The sequence below is a fragment of the Ammospiza nelsoni genome, chromosome 4, assembly GCF_027579445.1.
Source record: "Ammospiza nelsoni isolate bAmmNel1 chromosome 4, bAmmNel1.pri, whole genome shotgun sequence".
In the NCBI taxonomy this organism is placed as follows: domain Eukaryota; kingdom Metazoa; phylum Chordata; class Aves; order Passeriformes; family Passerellidae; genus Ammospiza; species Ammospiza nelsoni.
Window position 1 is genome coordinate 62,207,077 of NC_080636.1, and position 25,788 is coordinate 62,232,864.

The window sequence follows — 25,788 nt, forward strand, 5'->3', positions numbered from 1 at the left end:
AATTATTTCTTCACAAAGTTTTCAATTCCTTTCCTCTGTGCTTACATAGTTACCATAAGATGAGAATAAATTCTGCCCTGAAGGAAGCACTACTACTCTTTTCTTTTAACATTAGTCAATTTTTGAATTAATGGACTGTGGTGTAGTAGAGTGAAAAAAACTAGTCACTGGAGAAAGGATGTTGCCTTTGTTATTACTTGTATTTACTTTTTAAAAAAGCTGAAAAAGATGAAGATTTAAATCTCTCTTCATAAAACACTGTGTCTTTCCTTAAAAACAAAGTAAACAAAATCAAATAAATCAACAAAAAAAAATCAAAGCAAATTACTATGCTAAATCAACTTCTTTCCATATGAAAGTAGTCAAATTCAAACAAAAAGAAATACAAGTAAAATTCAGCTTGCAATTGTGGACAACACTGTTTGAGAAGACGGTCATAATACAAAAGTGGTAGTGAGAAACGCATTCCTTTGCATTTTGTTACAGTCACATGAAATTCAATGGCAATAAAATTTATTGAGCCAGTTTTATGCTGTTTTTCCACTTCTGCCCTACTTCCCTTTACTTGATTTTCTAGAACTGCCAGGCTCTTAGCCGCCTGTAATGCCACATGTTGGCTGGCCATTCCTCAGGGTAGCTGTGATCCAACACAAACTGCATAGATCAACACAGGCTTTATCTGTCATTGTTTGCTGTCCTTGGAAAGCACCTTTATGTGCATCTGTTGCTAGTCCACATATGGCAATCATAAGTCTAACTTGGATAAATCCCAAATAACACATCCAGACAATGCAAAGCACATACTGCTTAATTTGCATTCTACTCCAAATGCTCTCTGCACATGAACCTCAAGTTAGCAGTATTCTGTAGAGACATCTAGAGACAATCTTCAGATAGGTTTTGTCAATAAAACAATAGCTAGCAGTGGGAATGAGAAACACAGACAATGCCCTGTGATTACAGGTCAAGATACACAGAAGTAGTCTGATAGAAGATTACTGCTTCCTGCTTAGAATACAATTTTACAGTCTTGTACACTGGACTCTTACAAATAAGCTCTCTCAAGATGCAGCAGTGCAATACCCTGAAGAAAAGCACATTTTGCTTCAAGCAGCAGGGCAACAACTGGGAATAATATCTCACTTTATATTGTTAAGAAGATCTAAATGTACAGTCCTTTAAGCACACACACTTCCTATCCACTACAAGTTTCTATAATACCTACTACACCTCCTACCACAATATATTTTTTTTTTTTTTGCTGCAACAGCTACTCCTGGGAAAAGTTTGAGACAGACGTACAAACATCTGGTAGTGACCAGTTCTGTCTTCAACCCATCTTTAGCAGAAGGAAACATTTCCAGAGGTGCTTGAGCAGAGGATCAGTAACTTCATATTCTTACACTGCACCCTCCACCACGTGCTCTGAATCCTCAGGTTGCTCAGTCAGACATGGAATATATGGTGACTGTCCCCTTCTCTCATGCAAACCACCTGTAAATATTTTAAAGTAAGGCTTTCTACAAATTTTTCCTCAGCAAAATTGCTGCAGTTGCCCACTACAGCCATGACTGTTAAATTGTTGCATGTTCTCTGATACTTTAACAACTAAAAGGATGAGCAATTTTTTCCTCTAGATGCATTCCCCTTTTGAAGTATGGTTATTTTTTAAATACACACACATCACTCGGTAGTTTAGGCCTGTGTGTAATCTGCGTTGGCAGGAAATGCTTTGTTTGTACAAAGCTACATACTCAAGTGATTTACTTCTCACTGTGGTATCAACCCAGGGCTCTGCTGCAGTCCCACAAGGAGAGCCAGCAGGACATGTTCCATGGCTGATCTCCAGCTCATCTGTTTGCTCTATTCCTCCACCCTCCATAGCCTGTTGTACATTACAGTCCATGAGAGGCTATTTAATATTTTAATCCAATGCAAGCCAAAATTTATTTGGTGTACTGAAACAATAAAAGCATCATCTGTAAGTGAACTAAAATAAGGAACAGTAAAGTTGGGGAAAAGTTCCTTTATTTGTGAAATGTACTTCAATCATTAGGATACAATGATGCATGGATGGAAAAGGAAAGTGACCCCACATTTCCACTCCACTCCAAATTCAGGAGAAGTCAAATGAAATGATTAGGACCTGGCTCTTTTCTTCACTACAAGGGTGCATTCCACCCACAGGGAAATGTGAGAACCAAGCCAGGCAGAACAAACTCCTGCAAAACTGCAGTCCTCCTCTTGGTATGTGAGCACAGGTAGAAAAAAAAGCCTGAGAGATGCCTGACATGTCCTCAGGTCATGTTTTCCTCATGGCCAGAGCCCTCCACACTACAGGCAGCATCCCATTTATAGCTCAAGGGAGAACAAGGCAAAGGGAAAATGCTGGTCTTGAACACAGGAGCTTGTGAATGCCCCTCCTGGTGTTATAGCTGCACAATAGTTTGACTTTATCCCATCAGTTCCATACAAGCAATAGTTCCATACAAAAGCAATAAGGGTGCACACCCCACCCCTTCTCCTTCTTGTACTCTAAGATCATCAGAACACCTTGTACCACTTTTCAGAGACAGACCCTTGACTTCAGCTCCTGCCTTTGGTGCACATCTACATTAATATTTCAGGTCATACCCAGCAGTCCTTTTGAAGTGATCACACACAAGCTGTGCTTCAGCTCACACCTGGAACAATCTCAGAGCACACAGGCTGGATTACTTATAAATGAGGATGTGGATCTGGAACACAGCTCATGTTCCAAAACACTAGCAAGAATTCAGTCCACAAGATCACACTAGAACTAGGTAGAAAAGAACTCAAACCTTTAAAAACCTGCAGTGTGCAAGCTGGATCTTCAGCACCACTTCCTCTCCTGCTGGTCCCCACTGCCTGCATTTAGCAGGAACAGCCCTCCCATGCTGAGCCCAAAGCCAGACACACATCTTGGCTGCAGCAGTGCTGTCACACCTACACAACCTGATGTGCTCCTGGGTTCCTAAGGGAGTCACAAGTGCACTAACAAACCAGTGACATTTCCAGGACAGCTACTGCTGCAACAGGCACAGTCACAAACTGCAGGACAAGGGAGAATGGCTCCAACTGAAAGCACTCCAGGCAGCAGCAATTTTGGAAAGCTGACCCAATAATGAAAATTCAAGGCATAATGAGTTAGAGCCAACTCGGGAGAATCATCAGCCTAAGAAACAAAGAGGTGATATAATGAGTGTATGTGGAATTTGGCCCACAGGATGCACGTAAAAGAAGGAAACTCAACACTACAGGAGGATGGAAGAAATCCACTATTTCTTATTTTCCATTTCCTCCAAGATGGGAAAAACTTCTCTGCTGCAATATCTCATTACTGGGAGGACAAAACATAAACAAACAAACAACAAACAAAAAAAAAGCGTCCCACATTATAAATATAAGAAATGCAGGAGAAATGCAGAAAAAGATACATCAATACAAGATCTTCTGAAACATCAATTTTTGCAAACAGAGGTTTTGCCTTTCCACAGGCTTGTCTGCAGGACTTAGTATCACTGGCAAACAGCAACATCTGGGAGGTGATAGTAAATAAAAGTATTTTCAAATGCATGATTTTAAAACAGAAAAATGTCTCTGCTTTGTTAGTCAAACTCCATGCAGTTCCTCCATGCTGTGTATCTGAATGAACATAGGGAACAGAACAATACTCATTGAAACATGCCAAATTAATTCTACTGCAGAATTTTGTCTCTGCAAGCAAGAAACTAGGTGGGGGATGTTTACAAATCTCATTTCTTTGATTTTTGTTGGTTTTGCATTTCCCACAGCAAACCATAATAGCAGCAGAACTTTATTTTTCAAGTATCTAAGGGAGGAGAAGAACTAGTCTAACTTTCTTGTGCTGACACAGCAGAGTTCAAAAGGTGCATAACTGGCATAAATACATACAAGATACACATTTTTAGACTTTTCAGGATTAATGACTATAAAATGTTGGAACACCAGCAAATCATTCAAGAGCCTGCCTGTTTAGATTACACATCTTTATGTACTGAAATTTAAATGAAGGTAACAGTGGATCTCCTCCTCTCTTCTCCAGTCCTACAAAACCCACACATAGCCCTGTCTCAGAGGCAAGATAAAGGCTTTGGGTATTCTTCAGCCTGTAAGAAACACAGGATATGTGCAGTTTCACAAATGGAAGAACTGTGTGATTTTGGAAGAACAACAATTATGGAGCGACTAGTGCAGCATTCCTTCCTGCTGTCAGCCACTCACTGGGACAATAAGAGAAGTGAGAATTTTTTTCTTGAAAACAACTTTAGTTTTCACTTCAGGGCAAGGAGAGACAGGTTTGATCTAACAAATTGTGATTGCTTCCATGTACAGAGTTTAGCTTGTCCAAGAACACCAAAGCAGACCTAAATCACCTTAGACAAGTAAAAGTCTATCTTAAAACTTCAGACCCAGATTTAGAGCTCCTGCTCACTAAGAACACTATGCTGGCACCCAGATACCAACACCAAACTGCACACCACTTGACTTTTGAGCTGAAGCAACTTATTGTTATGCTGATTTAACTGGAAAACCTGAGACGCCAAACTCATGTACATTGTCAGCTTCTTCCACTTCTCCCTCTTCATTTCAGTCAGCTTCATACACAAATGACATTTAATCAACAAAATTTGAAAGATTTCTTCCCTACTTTAGTTTGTCTTACTTTTGCTATCTCCTACTTAAGAGTTTACTCCAAAACCAGAGTGCTTTCCTTGTCTCCATGGACAATCTTATAAGGTCTCAGAAGACATAACAGCAATTCATCACTTAAGCTCACTACTCTGGAACACAAATCTCCAGCAGGTAGCCAGGAAGCTTATTTTCCCAAGCACCTACTGGTATCACACCACAAACAGCCTAATACATACAACCAAGGAGGGAAATCGACATTTTGTACAAGCTTGGTTTATTTTTAAAGAGTCACCAGAGGACACGACTTGAAGTGGTTAAGAAAAACAATTAAATATAAACATTCTTCCCCGCTGCAGAGCAAAAGTGCTGTAAGTTGCTGAGGTTTCACACAGACTCTTTGTATTGTATGCTAACAATGTTCATGTCACTGTGCAGGGAGGAGGGGGGAAATGGGCTGCCATGGATGAACGATTTAATGGTACAAGCCCAAGCCTAGCATGCCTGAAAACACTGCGAGACTGTGACCTATACAGGGCCACCATGTATAGATAGCTTTATTCATCCCCAGAGCTTATTGCCCCCACCCCCAGCTCTCTTTCAGGTTCATGGCTCAGAATGCTAATTGCCCAGCTTTTGTCTAGGGCTGGCTCACTGGCTGTCAAGCCAATTCTATTGCCTACTTGACAAATGAGCTCTTTTGCCTCCCTGCAAAGGCCTTAAGGAAGGCCACAAGACTGGATATTGTGCTTTTCTTCTTCACAAGAAAGTTTAAAGGGAAGAATTCAAGCCAACTTAGCAAAAAAAGAGAAACTAGGCACCAAGTCCACAAATCTGTCCCAAATTTTTTTTAACCAGAAGCCAATAGGATTCCTATGAAGTCTGGATTATTTTTTTACACCCTGCAGTTTTAATGTGATCTGGAACACTATCTTTTTACCTTTAAAAGATTCTGTGAAGCAACAAAAGTATATACAAGTTGATGGCCAGGCTATAAAACCACACAGCTGAATATAAAGCCACACAATTTAAAACAGAAGCTAATCAAAATCCTCCCCACTACCAAATGAAGTTTACAGTAGGAGTCCTGAAGACCTACTCTTGCAAAAACCCCTTACAAATTTACACATTACACAACAGCAGTGTCAAGTTCAAGTTTGATACAGTCAAGTTCATAGGGAAAACAGCAAGTCTTCACAGAGTGGCTGAAGTTATCTGGTCACCTAGCTATGACTGCATAGAACCATGTCCTGATTGTTTTGGAAAAATCTCCAAAGACAGAGACTTCATTCAAATCTTCTCTGGGCAAACTGTGCCAGTACTCAGTCATCCTCATATTATAAAAAAAAGGTGCTCCCTGATGTTCAGGGGAAACACCACTTGTGTTTCATTTTGTGCCCATTGCCTTTGTCACTGGGCACCACTGAAAACAGGCTGGCTCCATTCTCTTTGTGCTCTTCCTTCAGGTACTTCCATACATTAAGATTCCCCCAGCTTACTCTTCCCTGGACTAAACAGTCTTAGCTCTCTCAGCCTTTCCCTGTAGGAGAGAAGCTCCCGTACCTCCATCATCTATTCAGCCCTTTGCTGAATTCTCCAGTATGTCGGCATCCCTCTTGGACTGGGGAGCCCAGAACTGGCTTAGGTGTGGCCTCACCAGTGCTGAATAGAGGGGAAGAATTCTCTTTCCCAACTTGTTGGCAACACACCTAGTACAGCCCAGGATACATTCGCCTTCTTTGTCACCACGACACAGAGCTGGCTCATGTTTGACTTTGTGTACACCAGGTCCTTCTGTGACGAGCTGCTTTTTTGTCATAGGGTGTACCATTACAACAGCCCATAATGCCTAGGGGATATCCACCCTAGCCCCAGGCAAGCAGCCTAGCTAGAGAAGTGCTTTTCAGTTCTGTTACATATCTCTCAAGCCCCAGGCTTCACCTCCTTGGATTTCATCTTCAACTCCTCATCAGCAGTAAGAAACCTCTGTCTGGGATCTAACTGATCCTCCCCCCACTAAATAACACAGGGCATATGAATACCTGCAACTTGATCCTGCTGACAGCAGCTTTTGACCACTGCCTGTCCTCTAAAGACCTGAGTGAAAGAAAAGACTCAAATTGGTTTGAAACAAGTCAATTTTTTCATAATTCTTCCACCAAACTCAAATTTGTCTGTGCTCAAGAGCTCTGCAGTTCAGCAATACCTATACAGCATTTTGATTGTTACAACTATGAACTGAAACAATCCATAATAAGGACTTCAGAATAAAACAGTTAAAGAAGGTGGGGAAACATGATCATTTTTCAAGGAAAAACCCATGCTTTAAACCAATAAACAGTATTTTATGTTACTCGTTACTTTAGCAAGAAACCTACTACATATGGAGCCTGAGTTAATGCATATTAAACTGTGATGGTTTTATTTGCTTGTCTTAAAACAACATGGCATTTTCTCTCACTTTCAGAATCTGACTAAAAATGGTTTAAGATTACTTGATCATTGATTGAGATATCCAAATCTCACATAAAAACAGGAGCTTTGGCTTCTGGCCATTAGCAATTATGAATTGATGCATTTTCCCTAGGAAAGGGTACATACTTTCCCACACAGAAAATATGTAAACCCTAACAAACCAGAACACCTTGTAGCTGCTAAGACTGGCATACTTTAGACTTCAAACACTATAGCTGTTTTTCCTTTACCTGCTCATTCACTCTGAAGAGTAATCATTAGTGTTACCTACTGCAATGATACAAAAATGTTCAAATCTCCTCTGTAAAGCCACTCTCTGGAACTTAGACATAGGTACAAGCTCCAAGAGTGTGTTCAGAGTATTAAATAAAACATGCTTTGACATCATTGCTGAATAAAAAAGTCACAGTACCTCTTTCTAAGCCATCCAAGATCAGTATCATATGGCATACATATAAATATACATATATATGTGTATGTATGTATATGTAAATATACATACACATCTATATAGGTGTACATAGTGTGCAGTAATTAATATCCCATTACTGTTTGTGATGATCTCCTTCCAAGGCACACATACAGAGCAATTAGAATATAAGGTAACAACTCAAAATTTGTCCTGAATTTTTTAGAGGCAGAACTCTGGAGCTTCCAAATCTGTTATTTGTTCTGCTGCAAGCACCAGTTATTATGTCTTAGGTGAAGATCAATTTATAACTTACTCCGTGTTTTCCATTAAAAGAAGAAAAACTTATTATGCAACTGAATAACACAGCACTGTTAACAGCCAGGTTTTATTCTTTTTAATCTTTTAAACAAAGAAGAAAAGGAAATAGGGACTTTAATTTCAGCTGTTGTCTTTTAGCAAGCCAAACTCTACATCCAATAACCAAGACATACTGACTAGTTTTGTAAATTATGTCTTGACATTTTATCTTCTTCCCAATTTCTGCAGTAAGCAAACTAAAAGTTGGGTTCTGGTTCAGAAATGTTTTCTCTTTCCCTGCCCCCTCACTCCACACACACACACTTCCCATTTCAAAGCTGATTTTAGAGTCTTGCAACAAAGGGTGTTCTAGTGGCCAGTTTCATTTGCACAAGAAAAAACAACAGTTATTCTGCCTCAGGTTTGCATTGCTTTTCGGGGCTGATCTTGATTTTCTTTTTTTTGGGTTTGTTTTTTCAAGAGGAACAGCAATTAACTGCTATGTTAATGCAAAGCCTAGCTAGGTATTTTTCAGGAAGCTGCCTTCTAAGACGTGCAGGCTCTGCCTCCCTTGCTGGAACACACTGCCCATACTGCCTCAGCAGGGTGCTCTGGTGTCTGAGCTGCAGCCAGTGTGCAAGGATTGAAATCATTAGTTTATGGGCAAGGGTCAGCCACCATTTCTTGCCAAGGTATTCTTGGGAAAGATTGCAACCATGTTCCTCTAAGTGACCCAAGCTAAGGTTTTTATTTGACAGAGAGGCTTGATTGTGTTCCCATAGAAACTGTGTGTAAACACAAAATATGCAGCATATTACTGTTTCAATATTTCACCAGAAAAAGAGAGATAAAGAGGAAAAACAAACTTTGGTGCTTTATTCAACTTACCTTTTCATTCCATGCCCACAATCCAATCCCAAGAAATGCTATGCCAAGGAACTAAAGGAAAATGAAACAAAAAAAACCAGAAATTAGAAATCAGTGGTGGTTTTTGTCTGTTGTTTTTTTTTAAAGATACATATTGACTCATCCACTCTGTTGGATAATAATTTTATCAGGACTGAGGGGCGCTCAGTGAGAGTTTTACAATACATATCTGGTTTATTTTACAATTCAACTACTTTCAGTTGAAGAATTTAAAACTTGCAGAACTCGGGGATGTCCCACACAGGAACAGCAGGTGCAGTAGGTGCCACTTTAGCAGTACTGAGCACACAAGGTTCTTTTTGAGTTTGTTGGACTCAAAGCAAACTCCACAGTCAAACAACACTTTTGTTTGCTATTTCACTATTGCATCACCACTGCCTACACAAAGCAATTGCCCTCTCAGCACTCTCCCAGTGAGAAAGTGTTTTAAAAAAATTCTAAATACATATTTATCAGTTTTAGCAATGCTGTCCATATAAAATAACCCCTCATTTCTGAGGGGGAAAAAAAGAAAAATAATAATACTGGTTAGAAAGACTAAAAATTTTTAAAAGCCCCGCAGCTGATATTTGCTAACTTTTCTGATACTGTTTCACAAGTGAAGATCCATTTCCTTTCTCCCCCATCCCCAGGGATTCAACAGCACCAAACTCAAGAGATGGTCTTTCCCCCACCATGAAAAAGGGAACAACCACCTTTGATTTTGTTACATCCGTGTTCTCCATTCCACTAAATAATTTAAAATGCATCATTTCCCTCCAAATCTACAGAGATTCCATACAAAAGCTACACTAATGATCAGTGAAACAAGCAAAACAGGCAGAATAAGCACTCCATCTCCCAACATCATTAGTGCATATTTGGCACAATACAGTATCAATCACATAACATGTTTAAAAAACATTTAGTAGATGTATGAGCACATCTCTAAATGTCCATCTGCCCAACTTGCATATCTGATTTTATAAGTGCCAACTAAAAAGAAAACTATTTTCACTATAGTTTCAGGGCATGCAATAGAATGTTGCTCAAACATAAAACTTATTTTCTTTGTCATTTTTCTACACTGCAGTGTACAGACTTATTCTGGCACATAAAGACCCTTTCTCTTAAGATTTGTGTAAACAATGAAGAATCCTAGTGATTTCTCTTTTGCAAACAGAACAAAAGTGCTTTTCTGTTTAAAAGTGGGAGGAGGCAGGAATATAAACTTTAAAACCTTTTTCAGAAGTGATTTCAACAGTTTCAAACAAAGACTCCTTCCTTACAAGCACCTTTTTTGAGGGGGCAATTTTAGCTTTGTATTACAAAGATATCTGTAACTCATTATCAAGCAAATACACTCACTACAATGCCCTGAATTGTAGCCCCTGCATTTCTGTAACTTTCTCCTCCAAGTGTGCTGTGCCAGCTACCCAAAGGACCACGCATACTGGGAACAAAACTTTTCCTTTTCAACTTGAAGAGTCATGACTGTAAATTTGAACAACACTAGAAGTCACCATTCTTCAAAGGAAACTGTTGCAGGCTTGGTTGCATTTTAACAAAAGATAAATGGAATTTTTTCTTAGATAGAAAGCAGGACTGCTGGTCAAGAAAGTCTTATTTCAACAGCCTTAATTATTTATAAAGTACAAGACGTGGATTTGAGAAAGTCAGTACAGCCTCTTCTAATACACCACATAAAAGCTAAAAAAGGTCATCTTACCTGTATCAAAACTACCCTTTTTTATGGGTATAAAGCTTGCCAAAAGATTGTGTGTAATCTTCCTGACTGCAGTGATTATTTGAAACTTGAGATAAAGCTGTTCAAGTTTCCAAATCTCTCTCAGACAAATGCAGCTTTTTTTGCAGTAACAGGCTCCTTTCCTTCTTTCTTGCACAGCCAAAGGCACCACAGCTGAAGGAACAGGGCGGGCAGCAGGGGGGAGTTACATATTGTAAAAATCCTTAAGTTACATTTGGAAGTGGCAAATTGTAAAGAGGCAACAAACATTATGTTTTGTGAACAGGTTGGTATTGTTTTGAACAGAACAAGCATGGAAAAACTAGAATGGAAGTATTTGATCAGTGCATATGGGTGTAACTTTACATTCATACGTATCAGCTACAGGTCTGGCCCAGCTTCACTGGATTAAATTTATATAAATTTAATCCAGTCACGTGTCCTGATCCTTCAGCAGAACTTGAGACCTAAGAGTAAGATTACCTCATGGGTTGTAAAAGGTGACTTAGAGTAAACTACACAGGTCTCAAGCCAGGCTGAGCTCACCCCAGTTACAGATTGGGCAATCAGACTGTACTGTGCTAAACTGAAACACATAAAAAACAACATTGTCTAGTTTCTGCCAAGAGAACAGTTCTGTTCTCAGTTCTCTGAGTTTCCAAAAGGATAAGAAATTACATGCTGCTCTGTCCTCTCCACATCCTAACCCAGAAATGCTTTTTTGAGCAGATGAAGAACAAAAAGCAAGATCCATTAGGAGACAAAAGATTCAGAATGGAATCATGAATTCTATCACAGGATGCTGTGGAAATCAAAAGCATAATGGCATGCAGAAAAAAATAGGTAATTAACAGATGGCCCATAGCTATTGAAATGTGATTCTGATGCAGCTTCTGGCTTAGAAAGTTTTTACACTGACACTCATTGGGAGATTGAAATCAGGAAAAGATTGCTGCATGCATGTTTTGTTGGTTAAATGCCTCTTGCCCTGGAGAAACTTTACTTGCTCTGCCTGAGACAAAATACAGAGGGAGGCAGACCACTCACCTAAGCCCCTACAGTCACACCCTAGGAAGGGCCCACCCTGGCACAAACACAGCCTGCTATGGGGATAAAACCCACAGGAATGCTCTCTGTAACCCCACTGGCAGAAAACAGATGCTCATGAGAAGACTTACACCTCTCACCAGGAATAACTTTGGATTTTCTTGATCATTATGAAAGAAACTCCTGCATAGCCCAAAATTATTTGGAAGAAATTCCAATGAGCAATAAAAAGGTGGAAGTTTACCTCATTATCAACAATTCATTTTACAGAGAAAAAGCCTCAATTCTCCACAGACATCTAATAAGACCATCTGGTCTAACCATAAATGGTCACTGCCGCAGAGCATGCAAAATCTTGATTTCCTTCATTTCTTTCCTTTTTTATATAATAATTTACAGGAGAATATTAAAACATTTCTCTGGAGCATTAGCCTTACAAAAAACCAGTTGCATAGTGGTATTTTCCCAGCCATAAGTTTTCAATTCACAAATGAAACCCAAATGTTCTTATATTTCTTTTCTATAAAGATTATATGTATTTAAAAGTAGAAGGTGTAGCAGTAGTTGTATTGTTAGTGTGCTTGTGAAATGCACATGCTGTTTTCTGAACTGAACTGACCAGCATTTCAAGCCATACATATTTTATTCTCAGTCTTGCCTGCATAGAGTAAAAATATTCTTTTTTTGGTAAGGATGCATCATCACACAGCACAGCACTGCATTTAAAGGCTATTGGGGCAAACAAAAAGGCCAGAAATCCTTTGAGAGGCACTTAATCATAGACTGACCAGCCATTACTAAACATAGGGAATTTTTCACCTCAGCTGACATTCTTAAATAACTTGGCACCAGTTTTCAACTAAAAGGATGACAGCAGCAGCCAAGCAGTAAGAGGTTAATGTGCCACATGCATAAACCAGTGCACATTCACGTGTGGTTACATTAAACACTTGTGAGAGGTGGAAGCCTTGTGCAGGCACCTCATTTCACCTTGCTTGTCACAACACAAACACACCAGCCAAAGCCTGCCAAAGCTGTCAGAGTTCAGAACCAGAGCTTTCAGGCTACAGCTCTTCTGGTTTATTGGGGGGGGGGGGGGGTTGGGAGGGTGTTTAAGTCCTGTATTTTGGCAGTGTGAAAAACTCTCACTTGCCCTTCTTTGAGGAGCCACAAGAATTTTGTGCATGGTGTTAGTTAGCATAGAGACTAGCAGGATTCCTATGGCACTACAGCATTCCTGTACACTGTAGGTTGCTCACTGAGCAAGGCCTCCTGCTGTGATTCAAGCAGCACAGCACAGAGCAGAAGGTGCAGTGTTTTACCAACAGCACAGTGGTGATCAGGACAGCATGAAGTAGAGCAGTTCACATCCTGAAATACAGTCAGGGAAACACACAGCTCCTGAGCTTTGTACATACATAAAGCAGCGCTGACAAGTTCCTAGCTGAACTCTAAAACCCCAAATGGACAATTTTTCCCAAAGAGCTTCCTCTGTAGCAGTCTGTGCTCAGACTCAATCAAAGTTATTTTAGCTGCAATACTCACTGCTTCTCTGAAGTATTTTATGACAAATAAGTCCTTTTGCTTTTTAAGCCAGGGCAAAAAATAAGCTTAATGTATGTGTCAGTTTTTGTCTGTGTCAAAAAAGGATTTAGTTGTTGGTTTTGTCCCTTGTTTGCTTTTAAGTAGCTCTGACAGAGAAAGAGCACCAAAGTAGAAATCAAAGTTACACATAGTTTTCTTCTCTCCTTCGTGCCACTGATGGGTACTCTGCTTAAAATATGTCACTTAGCATTCTCTCAAGCAGAACAGATAGGACATCCTCTCAACTCTACAGCTTTCACCTGGACCAGTACCACATGGAAGGGAGGTACCATAAGTCTGCTCTTGTTTCTGTTTCCATATGCCCCAGTGTTTCAATGACTTTTCCATTCTCAACATAAATTGTTAAAGCATTTCATTTTCACATGGCTAAAAATGTGTGCTGATGAAAGGAGAGGCAAACTGCCCAAAGCACACCTATACATTTACACATCTATGCTAATGCTCTCTTCTAAAGCCCATTTCTTGTTTGCCTCGAGATTAGCAGCAAGAAAACTCCATGTACTACAGTCAGTGAGTGAAGGTGCTGATGAAGATGCTGCGTAGGTGACTAATTACCATTTTAGTTCATGTCAACATTCAGGCATAGAATACAGGATGTCAAACCCATTTCCATTTTATGTGCAGTCTCTAAAAAACATTATACTATATTTCACAGATAACTGTCTTGGTAAAATCTTTTCCTTCCTGACACAAAACCCACACGTGTGGAATTAAAAAAAAATTAAAAGATTTCCCAGTTTCCACACATTTTTCTCAGCTAAATCAGAGGCTTGATTGATTTTTATAGAATTATCCAAAGGAGTATAACAGACCTGAGAACACAGTGAGAAAAGCTGTCTGCTCCATCTTGCAAGGATCCTTTGCATGATGTTTTCTAATGAAAAATTAAGCACACATGACCCCAATTTTCAGAGCAAAACACTACAGCTGTTAATGTATGTTTTGTTTTCACCAGTATGGGGTTTTCCATTTCGTGTGACTAGAAAGCAAGATATATAAACTCCCCCACTGCAGAGTCAATTGCCATCAGTTTCTTACTGTCTTTTCCAGTTCCTGAATTGTAAAAGCAACACATCTGCTTTCTGTTACTGTTGCTCTATGTATTTATTTTATTGCTTTCTGGTGGTGCAATTGTATGCACTCCCAATCAGCTTGGAGCAAGAGTCCCTTAAGACTAAAGTCCCTCTCCTCTTGTCCACAGAACTTGATATTCTGGAAAACACAAAAAGGAGAATGAATTATGCCCCATTTCCCTTGCTCCAAATTTTGAACAACTCCTCTCAAGCCTAGACAAAATAAATTTAACTCTTTTCAAATGCACACCGAGACACTTCAAACTCAGGTCCTGATACCTAAAGAAAATACTTAATTTGGAGCAGATTTATTTTAAGGAATAAAAGATTTTAACATACCAGTCACTTTGTAAAATTCCTCAATAAAAGCTTTTGGGAACTTAACATTTCTGTTTCTAGCTCATTTCCTAAAGCTAGTACCTTTTTTTCCCCCATACAAAAATCAAAGACCATTAAGGTAAATACCCCATCACTACCACACAGAAACATTCAAAAAGCCTAGAGTTGAAGTAAAAGGACATCTCCATTCACAGTCACTTTGGTACACTCATCTCACATATATTCCATCCTTCCTCTTCTTTTTACTCTCTACTGGAATTTGTTTCACCACCCTCTCTCTTTGGGCTCTCCTTGAGCCCAAAAGACTCTGCAGAAAGACTGAGAAATCCTGCTGTACACACCTTTCCAAAGATCTCTTCCCTGCCTTTGCTTTTCAACTACAGTAAGTGCTACATGTCCTTCTGCTTTTCCTATCCAGCCTTGTTCCCATCAACACCATCCCATCTCTAGCTCGGTCCTTGCCACTCCAACATCCATGACTGAAGTCGTTTTCTATTTGCAAAACCTTCCCAAAATTATGTAAGTGGTGTTGTAGTAGCATATATAAACAGTAAGGGCTTAAAATACAAACACATGCAGGAGAAAAGTGTAAAATAAAATTAGATAATTGGGAAAAAACCTTAAATCTGAATTTGACATCCTCTATCATTACACTCATCATTTATCTTAGGCATGTTGACAATGCAAAGTCTTCTCATTCTGGCATACAAGTTAGGTATAAGAAGAGGTATAAGGGCAAAGAAAGCATTTTTTACTTCAAGCCAGGGTGAAGGGAAAAGGTCTGGAAGCAGAACTGCAAATGGGTCATTTTCCAGGTCTGTTTTGCTGCCCAGGGTTAGCAGCATCCAGTCCCTGAGGGCAGCTAGGCCTCTTCTGTCTGTCTTCCTCCTTCTGCTGTGCCAGTTTTATTCATCCCAAACCCCCGGACCTGAGCTTCAGACTATTGAGGTGCATCCCCACCATGAGTCTTCACATTCTTTTCCTGAAGCCACGGTTCCACTAAAATTTTGAAAAGTAACACCACACCCATAAAAATCCAGAGAATACACTCAGTCTCATCAGGAAACTGATACACAAGTGCTCACTGTGTATCAGTTGCAAGCAGTAAAGTTGTAACATCTACTTCAGGCATTTGATACAGCAAACAGAAACAATCTGAGCTAGTCTTTTTCCCTAGTAACAAATGGGCAATTACATTGCCTGCTCAATTGATTGAACAGCTGAGAACATCGAGAGTGCAGAGCCAGGAAACACAAACAGGTTGGCTTGTCAATGCAGCAGGATACTCTGAATGCTCAGCATTTCCTTTTGGGAAGGCAGTCTCAGCCTCTAGCTGTGCTTGTAGGCTGCAGAGAGGGAGTCCCAAAATCCTCTATCCCAGCTACACAAGCTGCCACATCCCAGGTGGTTTCACAGGAGATTCTTTCTCAGAGATTTCATAGGAAAATTCAAATGTCAGAGATTCATTCTCATGTGTTGGCTTTGCAGAGAAGCAAACACGTGGAGGATTAGGGAGGAATGAGAAGATTGAAGCAGTCTGAACAGAGAGGCAAGTGAACACCACCAGCTTTACAGAAAAACTCACGGCAAACAATTTAACATTGCTCTCTTTCTACTTAAAAAAAAGTTGGAGAATTTTGCTCGGAAATGGCTTATAGAGTTTTGTTCAGACATGCCATAATCATATACAGCTGATGGAAAAGTAAAAGGCAGCTGTGAGGAGCAAATTCTCACAGCCTGTTTCTGTAAACCGCTAAGTTCTCAAGCCTGTCTTCAATAACAAGTAAACATTCTGTCCTTGGCTGTTTTGGGAACAGACATGGAGATTGTGAGAACCTTTCATATCAGGGTGAGAACACAAATCTTGGTTTCAATAACAAACCACGGGTGTTGAGAACAAGGGGAGGGGTTGGTGTTTGATCTGTGACCTATGATGAGCTTGGATTTTGCAATATGCATGAGCTTAATTAACACCACTATAAAAATGTGTGAGATCAATAAATTGGAGTTCGATGCTGATCAACAAGGATGGGTCGTCTCCCTTCACTTTCAACAAAAAAAGAAAAAAACAACCAGCACAGAAAAGAGTGAGCATCAAGCAAATGGTGAACACACCCTCAAAATGCAAATACACACACAACTTTTGCTAGGAACTTTCTCAACAGCTTTATTGCCTCTTCCCTCCACCAAACGCTCATTCCTGGTTCTCTTTCTAGTCTCCCACAATAAAATGTTCAAAACCATTTGAAAGCTACTGGTACCACATATATGAAGAAATCATAGCTTGAAAAGGTAGGAAGTGAGTCAGTGCCACTTAATAACGTGCCAAAAGCCAAGTTCAGGTGTCCAAAATCCTGGCCCTAATATGATGTGGTTGTATAGCTTATCACACTTCTCATCTGAGTGAGAGTTACAAATTCTCTAATGGCAAATGCCCAAAGGTCTGGCATATGTTAATGCATGAAATAAATCAACTTACACCGAGTGTGGGGTGATGCAGGAGAGAAGCAGACACCAGAAGGGCTGTGGTGGGTTTATCAACAGTTGACAGCCCACCAACACTTCACTTTACAAAGGTGCCCCAAGATGTACACAGGCCAGCAGTACTTTGTCAATATAAACAAAAGGAGAACCTCAAAAGCCAAACCCGTGTCAATTTCATTTTTCAGAGAGATGTAGGGGGAAAAAAATAAAGCCAAATGCTAAATAGGCAGGTATCTAAATTATTTTCTAATACCCATGCACAAATGCTATCAGTAATCTGGACACACAAATTACAAGACACATGTGGCATAAATACTGACCAAAATTTTTCATCGCTTTGCACTTTGTAATCATTGCAAGAGAGGGAAATGTCTTGAACAGAGTAGTATTTTTAGCCAATATCACTATTTCCTGAGTGTTACACTAACTGCCCAGAAGTAAAAAATTGAGATTATGTATTAGAAATGGTTCTAAAAACCTCTGAGTGCAGCTTCCAGAGACACTCAATGTCTGCTGACCAGAATTTTGAGAAACTCTTTTCCAGAAGTTAATTCAGCTCTGCATTTTGTCTTGCAGTGTTGCTTCTTACTAATTCTAGAGGTTACTGTACATAGATTAAATCAGTCTATTCACCAAATTAAGCTATATTTTTAATTATGTTGACACTAATCCAGCCTTTAGTATCTGTATTTATACTATATCTTTCCAATTTCCAATAAAAGTAAAATATGCAGGCATTGGCATCAATTTGTCCTTTCTGCAATAGCACACTTCACAAGGGCAAAATAAACAAAACTGTGATTTGAATTTCTTTTCAAACACAAGTGACATGGAACAAACCGGAGGCAACAAATGGTCACAGTGCCGTTTACCTGAGGGGTTTGTTCCCAGGCAAACGTTCCACACTTTGGCAGTAGAAAAAAGAAAAAAGAAAGGCAGCTATAAACCAGCAGCTTGTATAAATGAAACAGATTGCTGACCCTTTGTCTGGTTTGCAGACAACACCAAAAGCATCTCTATTGTTTGTCATTCTCAAATGAGATGCTGGGGGCTTGACTGAACAAGCAGACAAAATCCTCTTCACTTCTGTTAAGACGGCCCTTCAGATCACAACTGTTTAAAATCCTGGGGGGCCTTGCTGCTGACACCTTGGCTGGACTCGTGCTGAAGATACAAATACAATGCTATCACTGCATTTTAATTTGAGGGTTAAAAATGCATTGGAAAAACAGAACTACCCTGGAAGACTTCCAGTTCCCTATGACAGAGCCTACTCTTCTCATATAATTTCAGCTTAGCCAACAGTATGAGCAATATCACCTACATCATATAAAATGCTCATCTGCTTGAAAGTCCAAACTTTTATTCCCAATTTTATTGCCACTTTGAACTACATTATTTCTATAAACTATAGTTCCTGATGAATCCACCAGCTTACCTACTGTTTGCACAAACCTCCTCTGCTTTGCACAAACACTAACAGTTGATTGCTGCACTGACACCTAGCAGTAAAACAAGGACTAGAAAACATCTTTAAGGGATCTGGAAATGTAATTGCAGTACATGCAGATGGCTCCCTCAGAGAAAAGCTATAAAAAGCAAGTGACTAAGACCCTTGTGCTGCAAACTGTGCTCTTGCAGTCAGTCTTTGCATACCACTTTTTGAAAACAACATCCCAACAAAAAAATCCCCAACAACTGTACACAGAAGACTGGATTTGGTTTGACTTTATGCACTTACCCATCACTCCAACTTAATCCAGCAACTGCTACTCCTCGTAGGAAAAGTTTTTCTTTCTGCTCAGCCCCAGAAGTGTTTCAAGGCACCAAGTACATGAGCAACACAAAACAGTTATTTAACTATAAAAATATGAATATTAGGTAAGTTTCTATGCCCAGCTGGACATTGTTATAAAAGTGAATAAAAGAAAGCATTTATTTTTTACTATTGAGTGCCAGCAGTAAAACTCATTTTAAAACTTCAGCTGTTTCCCATGGGACAGTCACCCTGCACAAAAGCTCAGAAGGGACATCTGCAATCCACACTCTCAACTCCAGCCTTCCAGGCAAAACCCAGTACACTTGGCTTGATCACTTGGAAGGTAACAAGACTTTCTAGAGCACTGCCTTTAAGAATCCCACAGAATTCTGTTGGAATAGCAATGTGTTGGGGCAAGCAGACCTCTGTCAGACTGAGGGGCTCAGAAAGCCTCCTGACCACTCCTGATACAAGATTTCTCAGCACCAATAAAACAGGCAAGGATAGAAAGAGATCAAGAAATGCATGTTTTAACAAACCTGGGATAGAAACCAGGGCAAAAGCACCAGCCAGGACATTTCCTCAACTTTACTTAAAAGGCTTCATGTTCTAAAGAAGTACAACTCCACACTACAGATAATCCTATGTATTAGCTAACAGATTAATCTAATGATGCATTTATACAGCAAAGAAGATGTATGTCAGCTAAGAACGGGGAAAATTAATTCCTGCTAAAAACACCAATGTCAAGAGGGTACCCTGGCAGAGGAAGGGTAAAAACTTGAGCATAAAGGAGAACATGCACTGCATCAAACTGCCAAACCAATCTGACAACTCTCTGCCTACACTGTAACTGTAATCCATCCCAGAAAAGAAACATTTTGTAACACAAAAGTGCAGGCACAACACTACATAAAAAAAACAACTTATTTCCCTTATCTGAAAAATAAAGGTTAAGTTTCACCCAAAGTTAATAGCTTCAGAATTTCACTTTTCAGCCACTAACTGACAAACACAGGCAACAGGAAAGGATCCAACTTGAAAGGCATGTTTTCCCAGAGAAGTATTTGGAAAGGAAACCACTCTTAAGAAAGCTTCTCCTGGTTGTCAGCCTTGCTTTTGTTTAAGAGCAAGTATATTTGGAAGCTGATTCTAAATTTGAGAAGTAAATGCAAACAGAACAAAAAGTTCAACTGAGCATGAAAAAGCAGTATCAAACACATTTTTCCTGTTTTTCAGTAATTCCATTTACCGATCCTCTTTGAAGCAACTGAAACTATTTGTATATTGACAAAAACGCTCAGAAAAGTCCAGAATGCTCTGCCTGCCCTCTCTTCCATTTCAAAACACTTCAGCCTGGAAAATTTCCCCATTAACCTGTGCTGTTGTTCATCCACTACAAGGACACGAGAAACCTTTCAAAGCATAAATTGTTTTCCTTTAACTGTTTTTCCTTTAACTGTAATTTAGATATTTCTTTATTTGAGCTGAAATATCAGGAAACACAAAGACACCTTTAAATCTGGCCCTTCGCTACTGCACAAACACTGCAATTAACCCTGCACTGGGCTACCCAGAGACAGGGTAAGAGAAGAGGTCTTCAACAATACACAGCTGTAACTACGACTGTGGAGCTATCAGCAAGAATCCTTTCCAGCTACTCATGTCCCTTCCCTCACATGGTGACCACAAACAGCAGGAGGGCTGAACATATGGGACATACAGATGGAATGAAATCTAACAATCTAAACACAGTGTCATATACTTAAAGACTAAGAAAATAACTGCTATAAGGTGAAAATTTATTCACTGGAAACACAACAGAAGACAGCCTTGAAATTCCATGCATCAATCTGTGAGCTATCAAATTGATGGAATACAGAAAGAGAAAATACTTGACATTTAATACAACATTCTCAGAAAGAATGTAGCTGCTTTCTAAAGGTTTCCCTCACTTCCACCATCTCTGCAAAAGTGTAAAATGGCCAACACCACCAGTACAGCTGTAGCATAAATGTTTGTGGGCTCTTCTTTCAAGTGTCACATTGCCACTGGCAGTGTACAGCTGTAGGAGTTAAAGCACATGGGTTAAAACTCCCATAGAAGTCCTCACCAACACTCACCAATTAAACTGGGTTCTCAGGATTTTTGTAAATGGACCTATAACACTTTGTATGTGGCTGGGCATGTCAGCATAAAACTGCACCTTCATGAACTACACTTCAACCTAAACAAAGCTAAGACAAGGCAGCCCAGAGAGTGTAGACTTAAATGCAAACACACAAACAGAAGCATACAAGATTACAGCCCCTACCTCCTTAGACTGACAAGGTTTTTTTATTAAGGAACATGTTTTCAGCATCTCCATCTGTGACTGCTGAACTCTTGGGCTCCCTAGTAAGTCACCAGGCTTCCGTCACACAAACAGCAAGTGAGAGGGTTTTCTAGGATCAGGCCTGTAATTGTTTTCTCCCAAGTCACTCTCATTCATTCAGCCACTCAAGATTTAGCCCCTTCCCCTGAAAGCACAACACTGTTTCCAGCGTGGGGTGGGGTTCCTCAGTCCATCCCATTTAGATGTGTCTGCATAAAATCAGCACCTAATTCCATGACATTTGGTGCAGCTGACCCCCATTCACACGGCAGGCATGAAAGGAGCCCAGTGTAGTGGAACTGCGTTCCCGGCACGGCCGCGCTCCTCTGGCTGCCCTCACACGACTCTGCTTGGGTTCTGTCACTGCCAAATGGCCAGAGCACACACAAGTGCAGGGTGGCGTGTCACATCCTCTCTCTCACGCACCAAATCGAGCAATTAGACTCTACAGCAGGCACCCTCAGGGCATTGAAAAGAGCGAGCAAGGGGAACAGAGTGCGTGAAGACAGAGACACACCACAGATTGCTTTTTGTCTTTCCTCCACTTAATCCGGTAATTAGCACTACCAGCTCTTGCCTCCGGCAGAGCAGAAGGAAAAGCCCTGTATGAGCTGAAATGATACGTCCCAAATTAAGCAATGGGGTTGCCGCCCTGCCTGACATTACAGTCAATATATATGATTTTTATGTAGCAATGCAGGACAACAAATCCATCCATCGCTTTCTACGCTGTCAGTCTGGTCTATCACCAACTTGGTGGAGCTCCTACTCCTGCCTCTCCTACACAATTCCTACAAGATACGGATGTTTGAGGAGGTGCTACAGGAACTTACCAGCCCCAATTTGTAACATGTACAAGCCCCTGCACTCTCAACCAGCATAATCACATTTCTGCACAAAGAGCTTCTAATCAGCCACGAGAGCGTGTGGAGGCTGGAGCTGCGAAAGAAGCAGCAGAAGGAGAAAGCCCACACTCCACAGTGTTCCAATGACTAAGAGAGATTAGATTTGGCTGCTGGCTGAGTTGTCTGTCCCCATAAGACACTGCATCTATTATCTATCTAAAGGCATGAAACACAACTAATTTTTTTTATTTAATGTTTGAAAAAATTACACTGTTTTAGTTCTCCAGGCAAAAGATGCACAACAATCGGGATATACAAACATACCAAATTGTGGCACAATTCCCGCTATTTCCCATTTGACTTTAACAGTAGCCAAGACTAGAAGCTTTTGAAAATTCTCTCCATAATAATTGCTAATGGCCACAGTGCCTGACTTAAGAGAAACAATTTATTACAATTACCTTGTTAAAACTGAGAAGTGTACCAAAAAAGCATAATGGGAAACCAGTAAACTCTCCTTAATTCTGTTGACATTAATTTACATCACAGAATTAGAAGGCTAAAAATAGTACCACTCTCTTTGAAGCCACCTGCTCCATCTCCTCTTAAAATGTATTTTTATTTTAGAAAGAAAAAATTTAATGAGCGTCCACCTGTTTTACCAGATTTTCTGTTCCTAAAATTGCATGCAATCAGTGTTACTAATGAAATTGATTTACCTCTTCATTTGAGAATAGCTACCTGTATTTTTCTTTTCTCCCACGGTTGCTTTTTTTAAATGGTTATCCCCCTTGAAAAGTTAGGGCATCTTATAGATCACAGATTCCCTGGAGAAGAAAAATAAAGAGGTTTCACAAATATAGATTCTGTTCTTTTCATCAATTGAAGGATTCCCTCAATTCTCAGTTCCCAGTAAATATAAAACAACTTAATCTAGTCTGAGTCCCGATATTCATACATGCTTATAAAATACATCAATTTCTTTCTCAACAGACCTCACTAATCGATGTAACACAAACAGATCCTTCCTATTTCTGCCACAAAATCAGCAATAAATGGGAGCAAAACCAAAGACCCTAAGCTGCCTGATACTGTGTCCTACGCACAAGAGACTTCTTTGGCTACTTCCCATATATTTCTATGCAGCCTTCCCATAAGACAGGAGTGAAAAGCCTGGAGGTTTGCACCAAAGTAAGGAGACAGCCACTCTGTGGGTCAATCTCCACTGAAAGAAGCAGTGCAATTAAGAGCTCAGCTTAAGCCTGACTTATACTTTCTACTTAATTCACTCTTCCAAATCCCGTCACCCAGGGCTTTCTGAGGAATGCAGCCACCCCAGGCCTGCAGGTGCACACGGGGAAGGCAGTAAGGCAGCTGCTAAAATCACCCCAAACACACCTATGTGTATACTGGCCCCATGCAAGCGTTTACAGCTATGGACAAAAGATCTCTGCCACCATGCACGGTCTTCCAGGGCAATGAGAGGTACTAGTAAATGCAAAATCAGAACTTTGATACATTCTTATAATAATAAAATTTTTCATATTGATCAGAATATTTTTTCTGGCTTTAAAAGACACAATATGATCAGACACTAACAAAAATACTGCCTGGATCTCAGAGTCTTCTACCCTTTCCATTTTTTTCCTTTCTTCAGACTGTGTAGCTCTGAGCTCTTCCGAATAATTGTTCTGCAGTTAATCTTACAAACTGAGATTTTTATTCCTGTGTTCAATGATGCTGAAAATTGCCCATGTGAAGAAATCCTCTTGGAATTACACCAAAACTCCTGCTATTCTCAGCACATACAATGCACAGTATGTTGAGCTGCATGGTAAGCATCAAGGTAAGTCTTCATTTGCAAAAAACCTCACTTCATAATGAAAACTAATGTACCACCCTGCCACAGCTTACAAAACAAAACTGAAAATTTGAAAAAGAAACCCTGAGAAATACAATATCTGTCTGTAAAAGCTGAGGAGGTGAGCTGTGCTCAATGATTTGCCCAGAGTCCTGTACAACATCTGCCTGTCCCAAAGCAGTATCTCAGCTGTGCTTCATTTTCAGAGATGTGCACTTCAGTGTCTGAGTAAGTAATCACTGCAGCACAGTCCACCTCAGTATTTAGACATTTTTTTAAAATGTATCCTTACATGAAAACTTTCACTTGAGATTTTTTTAACCAGAATGTGCACTTTAGAAATTTCTTTGAGTCACTGTAAAAAGATAACAATCCAGTAATGCTGACATCTTATCAAAAGTGATATAATCTAACCAGTCCTTCATCTATCCCTGCTATGCCTTCACAAAAAGGCACTGAGAAACACCTTCTAACTAAAATGCATCATTTTTATCAGTCAAATTGCAGGCAGACATCTATTTTTAATACTTTTGCATAAGGCCATTGCTACTGATTTTGCATAGGAAAAAAACTCCCTATGGAAGTAAAATTTCTTTCACCCTGAGAGTTGTCATCACCTGTATTCTTCTACTGCAAAAGATCTGCCAAAAAGATGTTTACACAGAAACAACCTCATGTCCCCATCACCTTTCCATCTACCCAAGAGCAAGAGCTTTGCTAGAAGCACGTGTATGAACAGCAGTTCTTACACAAGACATCTGATCTACTTTTCAGTGAGTCCTCTTTCAACAAGCCATGTGTCCTGCAGCACAGATAAATGCATTTCCATTGACCTTTCCTGCCAATTGCTCAATTCCATCCCACAAAAGCAAAGATGCAACTTGGACAATAAGAAGGGTCAAGAAGTGTTTATTCAGTTAGGAAGGGGAATTCTCCACTCAGTTATTACTGAGTGAATATTATATATTCTTACCTCCAATTACAAAAAATAGGGCACACTTCAGTGAAATTGTACAGTATGTTTTTTAAAAATCAAAGAGTGATTGGGAGCAATAGATTGAGATTGATACCATTGCATCAGAGATAAAGAAAAAAGAAACCAGCCCCGAGTTAGGGCAATGACCTCTTTTACCATATTTTAGAAGTCATAGAAAAGCACCTAGAGAGTGCAGTATTTCTCCTCAGAAATCTAACACCTAATATTTAATACATATTTCATTCTATACCATAGTTTTTATTCTATCACTGAAATTGGTAACTCTGACAAGCCTTTTTACAAACTTTCAATTAAAATTCTGATAAAACTTATATGAAAGACAAAACCACTAAGACAGAGAGTATAGCATCTAATTGATATGTTTGGCTGAATAAAGAACTAAAAGCAAGTCCCTTTTTTGTAGTCACATGTTCAATTTAACATTTAGAATGTTTTATGCAATATCCAATAGCTTTATCTATTTGTTTAAATTTGTAATGCTTTTCATTATTAAAATTTGATCTACCAAATTCAACTACCTGGGCATTAGGACAAGTAACTGTAAATGTATTTCCCTCCAAACTAAGCAATACAGGCAGTGGAACTGCAGCAAGTCTAAACAATATGAGAAGAATGAACTTCCAGCTATTATCAGTTTCTTGTGTACATCCTCAGTAAGAGAATTTATTTAGCAAAAGGGAGCATGGTCAGTTCTGTTGTGTTTATTCACTTTACATGGTCAATTACAGGCAACCAGGACTAAGGCTGCAGCTTGTTTTTGAGAACTGTTTTTCTCAAACACTATTTTCAATTTGCACTGTGGTATGAAACACAGAAAAGGGCAACCGCCTTTGGACAAGAGATTGCAGTGGCAATTGCAGAGGAGCTAAAGTAACTGTGGCCACCTGTACTTG

General features: G+C 39.7%; 1 protein-coding gene across 1 annotated transcript in view; it reads right to left on the reverse strand.

The window, feature by feature from the left end:
* Positions 1 to 25,788, reverse strand: part of TSPAN5 (tetraspanin 5) — an 81,102-nt gene that overhangs the window by 15,563 nt on the left and 39,751 nt on the right. The window contains exon 2 of the mRNA XM_059471446.1: positions 8,747 to 8,797. Within this exon, the coding sequence (XP_059327429.1) occupies positions 8,747 to 8,797 (51 nt within the window). The remainder of the gene's footprint in view (positions 1 to 8,746; positions 8,798 to 25,788) is intronic.